Source organism: Vollenhovia emeryi, unplaced genomic scaffold, assembly GCF_000949405.1.
Source record: "Vollenhovia emeryi isolate VEMERY1.0 unplaced genomic scaffold, V.emery_V1.0 DF939131.1, whole genome shotgun sequence".
NCBI classification, from domain to species: domain Eukaryota; kingdom Metazoa; phylum Arthropoda; class Insecta; order Hymenoptera; family Formicidae; genus Vollenhovia; species Vollenhovia emeryi.
Window position 1 is genome coordinate 2,452,854 of NW_011967235.1, and position 15,971 is coordinate 2,468,824.

Consider the following 15,971-nt stretch of genomic DNA (forward strand, 5'->3'; position numbering starts at 1 on the left):
TTGCGCGGCAAAACCGCGACCACGAAGCTCGTTACGGTTCCCGCACGGGGAAAACTCGGGGAGTAAAAGGCGAGAGGGAGAGAGAAAAAAGGCGCCGGTGCGCGCTCTTCATTCAAGAGCGACTGCCGGCTCTTTCGCCGATGTGAAACTCGTTAGAAATTTTTCGCAACGAGTCGCGCGAATTTCCCCGCCGCGAACGAGTCGCGAACGAGTCGCGAACCACTCGCGGACGCGGTGTGCACGAGGTTGCGTACAAAGCGCTGCTTGTACGAGCGTTCATTCATTAATCCGGCCCCCGACTATTTTCAGAACGGCGAGAGGCACTTTCTCGCCCCGCGCGTTGCGTCTGCTCCGCGTGAAGATCGATCGCGAATACGCAGGAACGGGGGCTGATCACGGCTGATGCTTCTCGCGTCGCTACCGCGAGAAAGTGAAGAGCCCCCGCGTTCTCCACTATTGATTCGGCGATATTACTTTCCGGGACAGTAGGCACTCGATGCCGCACTCTTGTTTCAAACTCGAACTTGCGCCCCCGCCGTCCAGCCGAAGATCGATCAAGCGCCGAGCAACATCCCGCGGAAATTGTCGCGTATGTCGTTCGCGATTTAATTTTACAAAATGCCATCGTTCACCACGCGCGTCACGACATTAAAATCGTTTTCGTTGTAAAAAAGTTGTAAAGGAAACTCGGAGGAGGGAAATAGAGCCGTGTCGGTTTGCGAAATGAAAAATGTGTTGAAAGAGAAAAAGATTTTGTCAGCTGGTTGTTTCTCGAGCCCCTCGCGATTGATTAGAGGACTTTCGGAGGCGCTATTGATATCCCGCCCAGTGAACACAGTTATTTAACAGTTATGTTAACATATAATGTAACCAGTTAATATTGCATGAAAGTTATACGTAACGTATATATTTGCTATTATTTCTCACTCATGGATGCAACATGTAATGTAATGATAATGTAACGTTCCTTAGAGCATAATGTAGAGGCTGTTCCAGGAGAAAAGGTCAATATTCTGGGAAGTGATAGTATCAGCCATTTTAAGCAAAACTGTTCATGTGAATATATGCCCCATTCCCCGCTGTTTCCGAGATAGAGCTACTTGAATGTTTCGTGTCTCTTTGTGGCGCATCGCGAACGCCGCGTAAATAAGAACGTCATTCATAAAAGTTCACGCGAGACGGGCGGTAACGATGATTGATGCCATCGATCAAGTGCAATTATCGCTAACGAACGGTTCCTTTCGGTGTTAGCCGAGTTATTCCGGGCGCTTCTAAACTTAATCAACCGTGGACTTCGGTGGAAAAGCCCTCTCTCGAGCCCGCATTGCGAGACGAGTCCACTTACTCCCATTGATTGCTTGATCGGCAATAGAACCATTTGTGAAATTATATTTGAGAATAAGTAGTTATGGGGATTAGTATTGTGCATCACGCAATGCGCTATAATTCGTGTATTTTCGATGGCTTTTAATACCAGGCGATGCCGCGTAATACAGCAAATGTCCCAATTACTCTTCTATCTCGACATTTCCATCTCTTTGACGTGAGAAGCAAAGAAATACATAAAAACAACATTACACGTGCAAAATATATCGTGACGCGCTTCCGTTTCTTCATTTTTCATCAAGAGACTATTTTTTCATGCATATTTGTTTTAATAACTTTTGCGATCTTGCGAATTTTGCAATAAAAATTGAAAATTGGATAAAACTATGCTCCGTTGCGACGAGGAATAATTCAGCTCGATTTTGCCTGTCTCCCAACGGAAAGAACTGACTGGAGGCATTGTACGTTTTCATGGAGATACGCGTGCACGCGTTGATAATTATCCTATGTTTCCAAGCATTCCCGCGAAAGCCGACGGTATCCCAGGAAGATTTTTTTATTCTCTCGTGGCACCGCGTACCGAGCTTACCCTTCGGGAAAATCGTACCTACATGCTAGGCACGCTAACTCGCAAACTCATGAAATCGCGACCGCTCGTTAGGAACACGGGATACGATAATTAGAGAATATCGCTGTCGCGGCTAACTCGCGGCCGACCATTTTTCTGCACGAGTCCGGTGCGTGTCGTAATCGCGAAGACGGGAAAAGAGCGCTGCCGCAATTACTCTCCGGTTGTGCGACTGCGAGCGAGCATACGCGAATGAAAAGGTAGGGAAAGTCCCGTTTGTCACGAGCGATTCTACACTCTTAAGCCTGTACCGCGTAGTACCGCCAAATTCGAGGTACAAATTTCTAAGTCGAATAGAGATTCGAGTTACACGCTGATAAGAGATATTTTTCTCGGTATATTAATACGAGGTTTAAATATACGAGGTAACAATGAATATGCAACGATCAATTGGAGGTGCCGCTCTATGAATTTACAGTACCTTTTTTAAGAGGTACACAATTTTCCGTACGTACTTTTTAAAGTTGTACGAGGTGAAAATGTACGTTAAAATGTCTCTTTCCGTGCCAGATAGAGATTTGTTGTACTCTTTCTGTGTTACCACACTCGTAATCGCGAAGACAATGTATCTCATCAAAATAAAATCCCTAATTTCAAGGTACTATCTATTTGGTGGATTTTATGTCTCTCATAATTACGAATGGTTTTTACTTTAACGCACTGAAAAAAATTTCTGGTTGAATATGGACGAATCAGATAATTCCTTTAGGATTTACCAGAATTCCTGTAATCCTACAGAAATTCTGGTAAATCCTAAAGGAATTCTGGTAAATCCTAAAGGAATTATCTGATTCGTCCATATTCAACCAGAAATTTTTTTCAGTGCGCGTACCTCCAATTTTTGGCGATACATGCACTGCTAAGAAAAATGCTTTGATTGTATCAACAAGACATGTATGACGGAATATATTTTCGTTTAACCAAACAGAATTTCTAGTTATCACGGTAGGGCTCGATATTTCATAACCAGAAGTTTGATAGACTTCACTACACATCTAGTAAATCCTAAAGGAATTCTGATTCGTCCATTTTCTAACAGACGACCGGTTGAATCTACCAGATTTCTAATTTATGCAGCCAGATTTTTCCTTTCAATGTGCTTAACAGTGTATCAACGGTATAAAAAAATGGTTTTGTAGACTTTGATATGTTTCTTGACATTAATCCTCGTCGCTATCGTCACTCGATTTGCCATTTTGTTACAGATGGACAGCAAACGGTGCCGACGCTCTGCGAACTTTCCGCACGATGCGTCGCGTCTCATATTCCCTTCGAGCTGGTGGAGCACTTCTATCCTCCTGTACCCGAGCAGCTTCAGCTGAGAATAGCCTTCTGGAGCTTTCCCGATAACGAAGAAGACATACGGCTTTATTCGTGTCTCGCGAACGGTAGCGCCGACGAATTCCTTCGTGGCGAACATCTCTTTCGCGCAAAGACCGTTAAGGAACCTCTACAAATCGGTAAGACCACTCCGTATCGCAGTCACTTTAACAGAAATTTTATTTTTACCTCGCAGGACTGGATCTTATAGAACCTATGCTTTATCTGTTTTCAATAATTTCACGAATTTCCAATATATATTGACTAAATTAATCTCTGAAACAAAATTTAATAATACTGTGAGAATGTAAGTACCAGACAAGACGTAAATTTGCAGTTTTTTTTATAGAGTTTCATATCTAATAATATCGCCCCTTTAAATTTTTATTTTAAGTCGGTTTTTTGGTCTCTCTTTTTCTCTCTCTCACTCACACACATATACCATATTGCCGTAGGATTTCATCTGAGTGCCAGCGTAAATCCGCAAACAAACGGGGTTAGAGCACAGTTCAACGTCGCTGTAACCTTTGATCGGCGCAGGATTACATCATGTAATTGCACCTGCTCCTCAACGGCCTATTGGTGCGCGCACGTGGTAGCCGTTTGTCTGCACAGAATACACATGGTATGCGCACGGTTAACTTTCGGAAGACCGGCAGCTAGAAAAATGGAGGAAAATCGTGAATGAACGTCCAGTAAAAATTTTTTTCAATTTTTCTCTTTTTTTTTCTTTTATTTCCTTTATCTGTTAAATATACCAGAACAATACATTACGCGCGCTACGCATGCATCAATTAGCATTATCCTTATTTTTACATTTCAGGGTAGGTTGTTTCAGTCTCTTGATAAGTTCGTTAATAGTTAAATCTTAACACATTATAATTATTTTTTACATTACCTTTTATCTTCATCCATTCTTATTAAATTGGTATAATTTTAATGCCTTCTGAATATATTTCCAAACTGTCTCTCATTTTTTTTATTAAATTTTACTTCGTTAGTATCGTTCTCCTTAACTTCTCTTTCTTGAACGTTTTGTTTATTTTCTAACTTTCTTTAAGTATATTTTTTCGTAAACTGTTAAAATTTACATGCGAGATGAACAAAAGAAGTGAAGCATAACACGAATTTTAGGCTGCGTTCCAATATTCACTGTCAGTACTGAAAATGTATAGTATACGTGACGTAAACTATAGATTTTCAGTACTGACAGTGAATATCGGAACGCAGCCTAAAAGAGAGGTAAAGCACACCGCGCTTCGAGAAAACCAATCGGCATCGCGAAAAAGAGGCCTCAACTGTTCGATATTAACGACATTCACGCCGGTAACATCTCTTTTATAGAAAGGGACAATATAGCCACGAATGAAATCATGCATCCCCCTCGTTACCAGTTCTCTCTCCTGATGGACGTAGAAGAACAAATTGTTTTAATGCTATTCTCTTTCAGCCAACGCAAGTATGTCTGAGGGCGCCGGTTAGCGAATCCCTGTCACGATTGCATCGGGAACAGCTCCAGAAGTTCGCTCAATATCTCATCAGTGAATTACCTCAGCAGATTTTACCCACTGCCCAACGGTTGCTGGACGAGTTGCTCTCAAGCCAGCCAAGCGCTATTAACAGTTATTGCGGAGCTCCAGACCCGACCGCTGGAGCTTCAGCTTATGATCAGACCTCCTGGTACTTAGACGAGAAGACGTTACACGATAACATTAAGAAGATTCTTATCAAGTTTTGCGTGCCGGCTCCCATAGTCTTCAGGTGAATATCGCAACGCGGGCTAATTGACCGGCGAGCGCCCTCGCCGTGATTAGTTTAACGTAATAATTCATTCCGTAACTTCCTTTCCAGCGATGTTAATTATTTGAGCACCACCGCGCCACCAGCCGCTTCCGAATGGGCGTCATTGCTGCGACCGTTGAGAGGCCGCGAGCCGGAGGGCATGTGGAATCTCCTTTCTATCGTGCGCGAAATGTTCAAGAGAAATGACCGCAACGCCATACCTCTGCTGGAGATCATCACGGAAGAGTGTATGGCTTGCGAGCAGATTCTTGTTTGGTGGTTCAACACCAAGGTCGCATTACTGAACGGCACTGGATATGGCAGCAAGCATAATATGAACAGCAATGTGCACGCCTCTCAACACGCGTGCTCATCTCTGTGCGACGAGATCGTGGTTCTCTGGCGATTGGCCGCTCTAAATCCTGGTCTATCGCCATCAGAACGCGAGATGTTGCATGCTCAATTTATGGCTTGGCACTTGAAGATCATAGATAAAGTGAGCAGCCTACATTCCCCTTTCTTCGCACCCTCGACGAAGACGAGTTTAACGAGTTTAATTATGTGTTTAGGTTGCCAAGTGCCGTGGCAGTTCTGTGCCGCACAATTCGCACAATAGAAGCAACAGTTCACAGAAGGATTCTCTGAAACATGATCTCGCAGTCTTTACCGGATTTAAGTCGGCGCTCGAAGCTTGCTACCTTGATTGGGATGAATACATCTTGCCGGGAATCACGTATACCGCCGAGAACAATCCTATGTATCACTGTCCCTTTACATGTTTTCGGCATGCCGGAGATACAAGGACGGAGGTCAACCAGGTTGGTATCCCGAGCCGCTTTTGCAACGGATTATAACGCTTAATTGTCATATCGCGTTGAAGGAACAACAGTTAAGGATAAACGTGCATTTTTTCAGGTAAATTCCAGTTCTGCGGTATTGAATTATCAACCGCCAATTTCGCATCATCATGGTCGACGGTCTTTAAATGGCATTGTCGAGTTCAGTTACTTAGACAGACGACGGCTGAATCCGCGTGAATTCCCATTGTGTTCGCGAAGCGGAGGCGGTGATGGAAATCGTAGCAGCGTTAGCTCCGAAGGTTTCTGTGAGAATGACACCGACATTCCTGATATATCTGAATCTCAGGCTGTTCTTAGACGAATTTGTGCTCAACTAAATAATTGCGGCGATACCGATTCGCAGGTTATTATTCTCTTTTTACACTCAAGTCTGTTGTGCGATAAACATCAGTCTTACTGCCTTTCTTACGAGAGTTCTCTCAAAAATACATCACGATACGATTATTTCAGGAAGGGGCTGGTAGCGAGTCATCTTCCAACGTTAGTATGAAGAACGCTCAAGGCTCGGACAAGGCTCGCTCAAACGCCTCATCCGAGACACATAGTGATAGTAGTGATAGTAGTAATAACAAACCTGCTTGCGAGAACTCGAAGCGCAGTAGGACGAATATTGCGGAGTGCCGTGATAAATCGCGCGCGGTTGTGCCCAAAGGGGTCAGTGTTAAGAACGAACAAGAGTCCGATCACGAGAAGGAAGCTGGGAGGCCATTCAAAGACGAGAGCTCCTCATCTAGCAGCGATAGTCCTTCCGGTGACGAGTACAATGTCTACTATTACGATCCAAAAGCTGTGACCAATAATAGTGGCCTGCCGAGTAAATATGCTAAAAGCAATATGCATACCTCCACCACTCAGGATGCCAGTGTAGTTCTAAATAATTTAAAGAAAACGGAAGACCCCTGGGACATATTATTTGCGCGGGCGGAGGGACTTTATGCTCATGGTCATACGAGAGAGGCCTGTATTATTGGAATACAGCTGGCCGAGGAACTTTTGGCCAATCCTCCCGATCTTATGATCGAGGGGCCGCCAGTGCCGGTAAAGAACAAACGAAAGAGGGTATGTTCTTGAAGTAGAAATCTTTCTAAAGGTGAAAATTATAATTACGATGTTAAAGAAACGCGTAATCTTGGTTTTACAGCAACATGTAAATCCAGCGTCTCACCAGGTAACATGCCTTGCGTCAGCAACTTTAGCGAAATGTGGATTCCTGTGCACCGTACTCGCTGAGAATCCGGAGTATCACAATTTGGCGTTTCGCGTGGGTCTTTTTGGCTTAGAAATGGCTAGACCACCGGCAAACACAAAACCTTTAGAAGTAAGATTAAACGGAGCGACGAAACACATTTTGTTTTATGGCATTCGTGAGGTTGATGGTTATTTTCAATTTAATTAGGTCAAACTGGCTCATCAAGAAAGCGAATTGGTAGGTTTACTGAAAAGAATTCCCTTGGGACCGACTGAATTAGCTATGATAAAACAGAGGGCCGAGCAATTAAGAGATGGAGTTATGAAATCAAGAGGACACGCGCTCTTACCTATCATGTTGGCTAGTTTCATATATGACGCACTCGATGTACCAAGTATGAAATATTCTCTTAGTAATATGCATCTTAAACCTTCCATGAATAAATGTCTGATTGAATTGTATTTATATATGGAGACGGAAATATTTCTTTGTCAAACAGAGAATAGAAATATGAAATATTTCACAGGAGTGAAACTACCTGCAGAGATCGATCTGAATCTTGGATTTGATGCCGCTGTAGCTGTTTTGGGATTGAAGGCGAATGTTAGTGAAGCGGATCATCCACTTCTTTGTGAAGGAACTCGCAGACAGAGGTAACATTTGTACTATTAATACATAACATTAATGTGTAATATTCATACATGTGGTATGTGTACATGTATGCACGTGTGTATATTAATCTAACAGTATGTATGATTTTTTGTTCCAGAGGAGATTTGGCTATTACTTTGCTCGTACATTACAAAGATGATCCTGTAAAATTAGCCAGAATAATGGATAAATTGCTGGATCGAGATGTTCATCAACTTATCAAGTCACCTATTCTCAGCAGTTATTACACTTCAAATCCTCCTACAAAGAGTGAAGTAAGAACCCAAGATATTTCTTGCGATACTAAGTTTACAAACTTTGCACATAACGTTCAATGAAACTTTCTAAAATTTTAGATGGCCCGATTTGTTCACGATGAAGAACGTTCGTCTCCTTTAGCTGGAACTGATAATGGCGGTGAAAATATCATTGGCGCAAACAGCAGACCTCATAGTAGTACAAGCGCAGAACTAGAAAGTGGTATAAGTGCATTAAATATACAACCACAAATTGTGCAGCCACCCGTGTCTATTAGAACTAAAGAAACACGGTGTGTATATACACATATCTATGTATATATGTATATAATATATTATGCATCAATTTATATTTGTTGTTTTGCTCATCTAGATATAAAAGCAAAAGACTCTATCCGTCTATTCCGAATCAACCATCAGAAGCGAGCGCACACTTCATGTGCGAATTAGCGAAGACTGTCTTATCGAAGGCTGGTGGTACCAGTTCAACTTCGTTATTCACTCAACCATCCACTAGTCAAAATCATCATGGTCCTCATAGAGCACTTCATATGTGTGCTTTCCAACTTGGCTTATATGCCCTTGGTCTCCATAACTGCGTTAGCCCGAATTGGCTGAGTCGTACATATTCAAGTCACGTGTCCTGGATAACCGGCCAAGCAATGGAGATCGGAGCTCCAGCAATTTGGTTCCTCATTGACAGTTGGGAAGGACATTTGACACCGCCGGAAGCTGTTAGTATAGCTGATAAATCTTCGAGAGGCAGCGATCCGAATATGGTTAGAGCAGCAGCGGAACTTGCTTTATCTTGTCTACCGCATGCACATGCGCTTAACCCTAATGAAATTCAGAGAGCTATATCTCAGGTATGTACAATATAATCAGATATGATTCGATTAAATAAACCAAATAGTTATTAAATCTTTTATTTTATTTTTTCAGTGTAAAGAACAGAGCGAAGCCATGTTGGAGAAAGCTTGTGTCACAGTGGAGCACACTGCAAAAGGAGGTGGAGTTTATCCAGAAGTGCTTTTCCAAGTGGCAAAATATTGGTACGAGTTATATCTTCGGGTAAGTTTGAGTAAAGTAATTTGTTACATGGTAATATAGAAATGGATTAATTTATTAAATATCTCGTCATATTTTTGTTTCGGTAGCAAACTCCCGGTGGTGATCAGCAGGATGAGATTCCTCATGATCCTTTACAATTGGACCTTAATGGGATATTGCTGGTTGACCCAGGACCTTCTGTTGATTTGTCGAATACTCAAATGATGCCCGGACCAGCGCAGACTGTTGTTGTTACCAGCACACAACCACCTCCCCAGCACTATACTCATCCAACGATCACGACTCTGGCGCCTTTAGGTAAAACTGACGATTCTTTTCGCAAAATTATTGAAAGTATGAAATTTAGTTGGATCATTGAGAATATGAAAATACAAAGTTATCATGGAACTTGTTAAATGCCATATTATTATGTTCTAGGAGTTGGCATGCCGTATGCCGTAAGCCCGTATAGCTTTGTACATCCTCATCATTCTATTGCGACGTTCAGCGGTCCGATGCCCTCGCACAGAGTTACTCTACCACCTGCACCGCACATGCAAATGTATCATCCGTTTCCACATCATCCTGGACACCCCCAACATACACCGCACCCACATCATCCATCTCCGGCTGCTCCACCCCCGCCTGGACCATATTACACACCGCAACCTCCGCCGACACCGGGAACGCGTCATTTATACACGATGCAACAACCTATACCGGTAAGCATTATTCTACTGTCCCATTTTTAATCTCAGTGTGTATTAGAAATATAATTTCCCATCTTTATTCAGGTCCAAGCAGGAGTAGCGGGTCCTCTTCCTGGACAAAATAGCTTATCTGGACCCTCATTAGTCCAGACTCAATCTATAATATCGACTGTGAGAGCTCAACCTCAGGTAATTCCCCCTAACAATATATAATAGTATATATATAATGTAATATATTTAACCGTGGATAAAAATTGTTAATTTTCTTGCCGTAGGTTCATAGACAAAATCACACTTTTAATCAGCAACAATTACGGACTCTCATCGCTGCATACCGTGTAGGTATGCTAGCGTTAGATACTTTAGCACGCAGAGTACATGACGATCGGCCTCAAGCCAAATATGCGCGGAATCCGCCCTACGGCGAAGATGTTAAGTTCTTGCTCAGAGTTGCAAAACGGCTTGGTACGCAGTATATGCATCAACTCTGCATCTGTGCTGTAAATAGCATAGTGAGCCCTTTTGTCCTTCATCACGTTGCTCTGGAAGCAGCTCAGTATCTCGCTAGGAACAATCCAGCGCTCATCGTACAACACTTGAGATCTGCCTTGGCTCCGCTAGTACACAAATGCCAACAGATGTTAGTATCATTTTTTATTATAATATATAAAAAGAAAGAAATACAATTTATAATTATAATATATAGAACTGTTGTCCTGAATTAAATCATTTAAGTCTTAAATCAATGTCTAACAGTAACTTGTTGTTTTGATTTTAGGTACATTCAGTGTATGCATCAAAAACTATATCATTTAACAGCTGGCGACTATGAAGAGTTTGCCAGTATTGTTTGCGCAGCAAGGGCTGCTTTCCAAATTAATCCTGAAGGAAATACTCAATTTAAAGAGTGGTTACAATCGATCAAAAGGTAAATCCAACAACAAATATCTTATAATAGATGGATATGAATGAAAATTTGATAAGCTAACAATATATTCCTTTCTCTCTCTCTCACATAGATCTCAATCCTGTAATAAAGACCTGTGGGCACAGATCAATGCGGCATTACAGCAGACCGGCAAATGACACAGGACGGAGCCAGGCGTGACGTGGCTCACTTCCCTTCCTCCTCACCCTCAACCATCCCTGCCGCCTCCACCACCGACAACAACTCTCGTATTACAGCATCAACATCCCTGTCACCCCCATCCACAGAGCGTCGTATGCGTTCACGGGCTGGCTACAGTCAATAAGCTCGCTTGGGATAAAATCTCTATACCATGCATTATTGAGGAACCAGCGGCGCATCAGCTGCCGCCACCTCCTCAACATCAGATAACCGGGCTACCGGGACCATCTGCATGGCAAGAACCAATCGACAGCCGTGGTTCTCAGGGGATCAATAACAGAGACGAACGAGATTTATCTCAAGTTTAGTTAATGTATCTAGAAACGCGTGAGTAGTTGATAACGATCAAGATGATCAAGATGATCAGTTGAAGAAGATATATATGAGTTAGATTAGGTTTAATATGAATAAGTGAAAACAGCTTAATGTATAAGCTTGTGTGTTAAGTTTTACATGTATGCATTATTGCTCGCAAGATAAGATTTACATAGAAATGATGAAACATTCAGTGCGCTATTTTTATGTAATATCTTCTGCATAAAGTGATATGTGTATATTACATTAACGGCCATGAATCAAAATTCATGTTCAGACTCTGACAATGAGTCATATCGGACGTGCGCGAGCGAGTCATAAAGTATAGCAGTTCTTTATGTTAAGATAAATTTATTCTGAGTAAATGAATAAGCTTATTATATCTAGATTTTGTATTTTCTTTTCTTATGGATAATTGCAGTATATGATTGCCATCGCCAATTTTTACAAAATTTCATATTTTATACGTTTGAAAACATTAAATTTGTTGAAAAAAATGTTACTTTTAATTTAATTTATTATCTTATCTAAATTACTTAAATGTAATAATAAATTATTCGTAAATTGACACACACCCACACACACTCTGAAAAAGTTTTTTCGCTACCGTAGCTAATCATAGTTTGCTAAAAATATTTTGCTACCGTAACTACAATATAAATTTCTAAACCACAAACGGTTTGCTGTCGCATCTAATGCAATAGGCACGGTAGCCAAGTATTTAGTTATCACAACTAAATATTAGATGTCCATATTTTACAACTAAAATTTAGTTGCCACATGCAGTTTTTAGCTACGGCAGCTACATTTTTCTTTTCGTACACGCACGCACACACATACAACCACACACTTTTATACATATACATATATGTATCTATAAATGTTTAATAATTATACATATTATATGTTATAAATATTTATGAAACATATATTTAATTGTTGAAATATTCACACATGCAGAACATTATACGTTATTATACTTATGTGTTACGCTACAATTAACTTTTACATAAAAATTTAGAATTTTCTTATAATAATTAAGTTATATTATAAATATAGAATCAACATTTTATTTAAAATTATAGTATTAATTTAGTACTAAATAATTTCCTTAACATTTATGCATTCTAAAATATATATTTAGTTGTCATAATGCAACTATTACAAAATTGTCATTATATGCTACTGTTTGCTACTAATAAGACTTACATAGAGATGATAAAGCATCGAGTGCACTGATCTATGAAAGAATTTACATAAAATGTTATACATATATTACATTACTATTTTTTATTAAAATTTATATTTTGAAATAATATTATATTATTTGAATCAAATGCTTTTCAATATTAGAACGCAAATGCTATTCTATGCGTATATTCGTGAAATTCATAAAGTTGTTCTATTTTCTGTTGATTAAAATAAATAATTGCGAAAATGATTAAAGTAAATAATAAATCACGTAAAATTTTGTATCTCGTATAAAATAGAAAAAGAGATAAACAGAAGAAGAGAAAAGATAATATTAATTTCTAAGAAATTATATATTCTTAATAAATTTAATTAAATCGATTAATAATATATTTTAGTTACATAATTTGGAAGATAAATATTGAATAATGTGTGAGTGTTTATCAATAACATGAATCAAGTGTAATTAGTTTAGACATCAATTAAAGTGCTTATACATATAGAGTGCCCTCGCGTAGGATTTTTTAGAAAGTTTGTTTTTAATTATAATTTAATTTAATTATAAACGAAAGAGAAAATTTTCGTTATAATTTTAAAACCATATAAGAGCGATATACATTTTTCTTTAAACAGTCTCAGTTTCTATATTTTTAACTATACATAATATGTCTTTTAAATGTAGATAACATGTAGGCGAAGGGTTTTTCAGGTTTCAAATTTGTAATGTATTAATTTAGCTTTGTGTGAGTCAGACTATGTAGAAATAAAGCTAGCATGCTGAATCATCCGATTTACGGTAATATGTAAAAATATTTATAGAGAAGGGATATCGAGAATATGCCATTATCACAAAAAAACAACTTATCGATTTACGAAAATGTCTTCTGCATAAAGTGACACATTTTTCTTCTTAATGTATAAAGAAATATGATGCTAATTAATTGAATACAAATTTCGAGCGGGTGTCATTGTGATTTTAACGATCAAAGGAGTCTATTATTCTGTTAATGATTTTGCTGATTAGAAAATCTGGTGGAACTTTGTTAAATTAAAGTTAGAATAAGAATAATATTAAATATATAATAACTATGATAGCTTTATCAAGGAAAGGCCATTAAAGATGCTATGACCATTTAAAGCTAATTAAATATCTTCAAATAAATGAAGAAATAGAATCTTTATAAATAAATCGCGCGGTAACATTCTTTTAAAGGAAAAGGCAGTCACTTCATGAATGTTAAAGAACTCTGTGAGAGAACATCTGCATAATCACCGTTTTAATTTTAATTTTATTTTTATTTTTTTATATATAAAAAGGGTGAAAAGAAAAATTTTTAAAAGGGAGAAGAGAGACGAAAACATAATTTATATAAAAAATGAAATTTATATTGTATTCGAAAATACAAATTGGTATTTGAAAATTAAATTTTAAAGGAACATAAGTTTATCTCTTTAATTTTTATACATTATAAAATTAATAGTAAATTATATTTTATCTTTTGTAAATATCGTATTGCATACAGTTATTATTTAACATGATAACAATTTGAATATGATACAAAAAGTACTACGCTGGAACGGTAAAAAAGTATAAATAAATTTATATTAAAGATAAATAAATTAATAAATTTAGTATATATATAATGGTTTTATATTATCAACATCAATGATTTTTATTGACCGTATCTGGCAACCGTATTTTGCCAGATACGGTCCATAAAAATTATTGATGTTGTTAATTACTACTGGCGACTTTTAAGAGTATTCTTAATAGTTTTTTATATTATCTTATGTTAAGTTTTATATACAGGCTGAATGCTTACTGTGTAAGAGTGAAGAACTATATAATTTTTGTACAGTATTTCAACAACTGCAATCAGACAAGCAGCTTGTTAATTGAACAATTCAAATATCAAGTAGAGCAATGTTGAGATGCGTCCATGTGGGAAGTTTTTTCATTTTTTCCCCCCGAGAGGAAGAAAAGGGGTAATTTAAATGGAATTTTTTTAAGTAATTCTATTTTATTCTTTCATATGTCATTGATATCATATCGTTTTTCTATGCATTTTAATACCTCGACTTGTATCTTATCTATCTTGTGTTTGAACTGTCTCAATATATTTTTACAGCTTATCTATCTTATGTTTCAGCATAACATGTTTTACAGCTTATCTATCTTGTGTTTCAGCCAAGAAAACACATTTGTTGATAAAGAAGAATTAGGTGATAAATTTATCGATTATCCATTGGTATACCTCTTGCACACATTTTATTATTTTATAAAATGTGTACATAATATGCATTATCGTGTCCAACAGACCCGTTCATGCAAACAAATTTTGTTCGTATTTACACACTCTCAAGTGAGAAAGTTAGACATGGATTTTAAGATTTTCGATAAAATAATAACTGAACGCGTTGCAAGCACGAACACTGAATGCCGACTCACGCAAATCTTTTTAAATTTAGCTATTTTTCATCAATTTTATATGATAGAAACTATATTTTTTAAATTTTAATTATTATGCTTTATAACATACATACATTGAAACAACTTAATTGGTGACAATCCTATACTGCATACTTACAGCTCCTTTTGAAGTAAGAAAACGAAAGTAGATAGAAAGAAAAGAGAAAAGAAGAAAATGTTGAAAATAAGAATTAAACACACATATATATATAATTTTTATATGTAAAATAATATTAATTTATAATATTTGAATGTATTATAATTCGAAAAAGATATTCTGCTGTATTTTTACTGACATGAAACGTATGAATCAGGTTAAGTATGATAAGCTCTTGCATATTACTAAATGAATAAGCTTAAGTATATATTATAGAAAATAAGTTTTTATGCGAATTCTGTTGGATGCAATAATGCGCATTAGCTCCGATTAAAATGTTGGCCAACTAAGCGAGTATCATATACAGGGTGCTACGCAAGACTTTGACGTCCGGTCATGGGAAGATAGAGGGGACTAAGACAAACAGAAAAGTATTGTACTATTTTGCGCGTGGACGAATAGTTATCGAGATACGAAATTTTAAAAATCGCCGTATTAGCCCAACCTACTGGCGAATGTAAGCGCGCAGTGAGAGGGCGGCCTAGCGGCCCCCGCGCGGGGAGACGTGCGAGCGGTCGCGTAAGCGGCGGACGGGCAGCGGCGCGCCTCGCCTCCCTACTCCTCGCCCCGCACCGCCATTCTATTCCTCGCCGAACACCGCCTCGAGCGGGGCCGCTAGGCCGACGCTTCTCACCGCGCGCTTACATTCGCCAGTAGGTTGGGCTAATACGGCGATTTTTAAAATTTCGTATCTCGATAACTATTCGTCCAAGCGCAAAATAGTACAATACTTTTCTGTTTGTCTTAGTCCCCTCTACCTTCCCATGACCGGACGTCAAAGTCTTGCGTAGCACCCTGTATAAATCATGTAGTGTTTAGAAAAACGAAAGCTTATCAGTTTGTAAGAATTGCGCTGCAAGTTCAAAGTTTTATTGCTTAAATGCTTTTATAGAGTTATTTTATAGAGCTAAATAGAGTTTACATGACTGTCATGTC

At 38.5% G+C, this 15,971-nt stretch overlaps 1 protein-coding gene across 3 annotated transcripts; it reads left to right on the top strand.

Moving 5' to 3' along the window:
• Nucleotides 1–2,997: 2,997 nt before the first annotated feature.
• LOC105568179 (zinc finger SWIM domain-containing protein 8) lies at nucleotides 2,998–11,714 on the top strand. Of its 3 annotated transcripts, none has more exons than XM_012023628.1 (20): nucleotides 2,999–3,414; nucleotides 3,730–3,899; nucleotides 4,725–5,035; nucleotides 5,126–5,552; nucleotides 5,626–5,874; nucleotides 5,972–6,259; nucleotides 6,367–6,975; nucleotides 7,058–7,234; nucleotides 7,313–7,499; nucleotides 7,605–7,758; nucleotides 7,875–8,031; nucleotides 8,113–8,306; nucleotides 8,387–8,879; nucleotides 8,956–9,084; nucleotides 9,171–9,381; nucleotides 9,502–9,785; nucleotides 9,858–9,962; nucleotides 10,049–10,413; nucleotides 10,552–10,701; nucleotides 10,793–11,714. In XM_012023628.1, the coding sequence occupies exons 1-20, from the start codon at nucleotides 3,102–3,104 to the stop codon at nucleotides 10,857–10,859; spliced, it is 5,040 nt and encodes a 1,679-aa protein (XP_011879018.1). In that variant the 5' UTR covers nucleotides 2,999–3,101; the 3' UTR covers nucleotides 10,860–11,714. The 3 variants fall into 3 exon arrangements, with proteins under 3 accessions (XP_011879017.1, XP_011879018.1, XP_011879020.1); XM_012023630.1 differs by having other exon boundaries at nucleotides 7,632–7,758; XM_012023627.1 differs by having other exon boundaries at nucleotides 2,998–3,414; nucleotides 7,313–7,758.
• Nucleotides 11,715–15,971: the final 4,257 nt, after the last annotated feature.

What these genes read in the sequence shown, in the direction of transcription:
- LOC105568179 (XM_012023627.1), top strand. Translation starts at nt 3,102, where the DNA reads ATGTTTCTTGACATTAATCCTCGTCGCTATCGTCACTCGATTTGCCAT. An exon ending in CAAACACAAAACCTTTAGAA is followed by an intron (nt 7,235 to 7,312) that starts GTAAGATTAAAC and finishes CAATTTAATTAG; the next exon opens with GTCAAACTGGCTCATCAAGA. An exon ending in CTGTGAGAGCTCAACCTCAG is followed by an intron (nt 9,963 to 10,048) that starts GTAATTCCCCCT and finishes TTCTTGCCGTAG; the next exon opens with GTTCATAGACAAAATCACAC.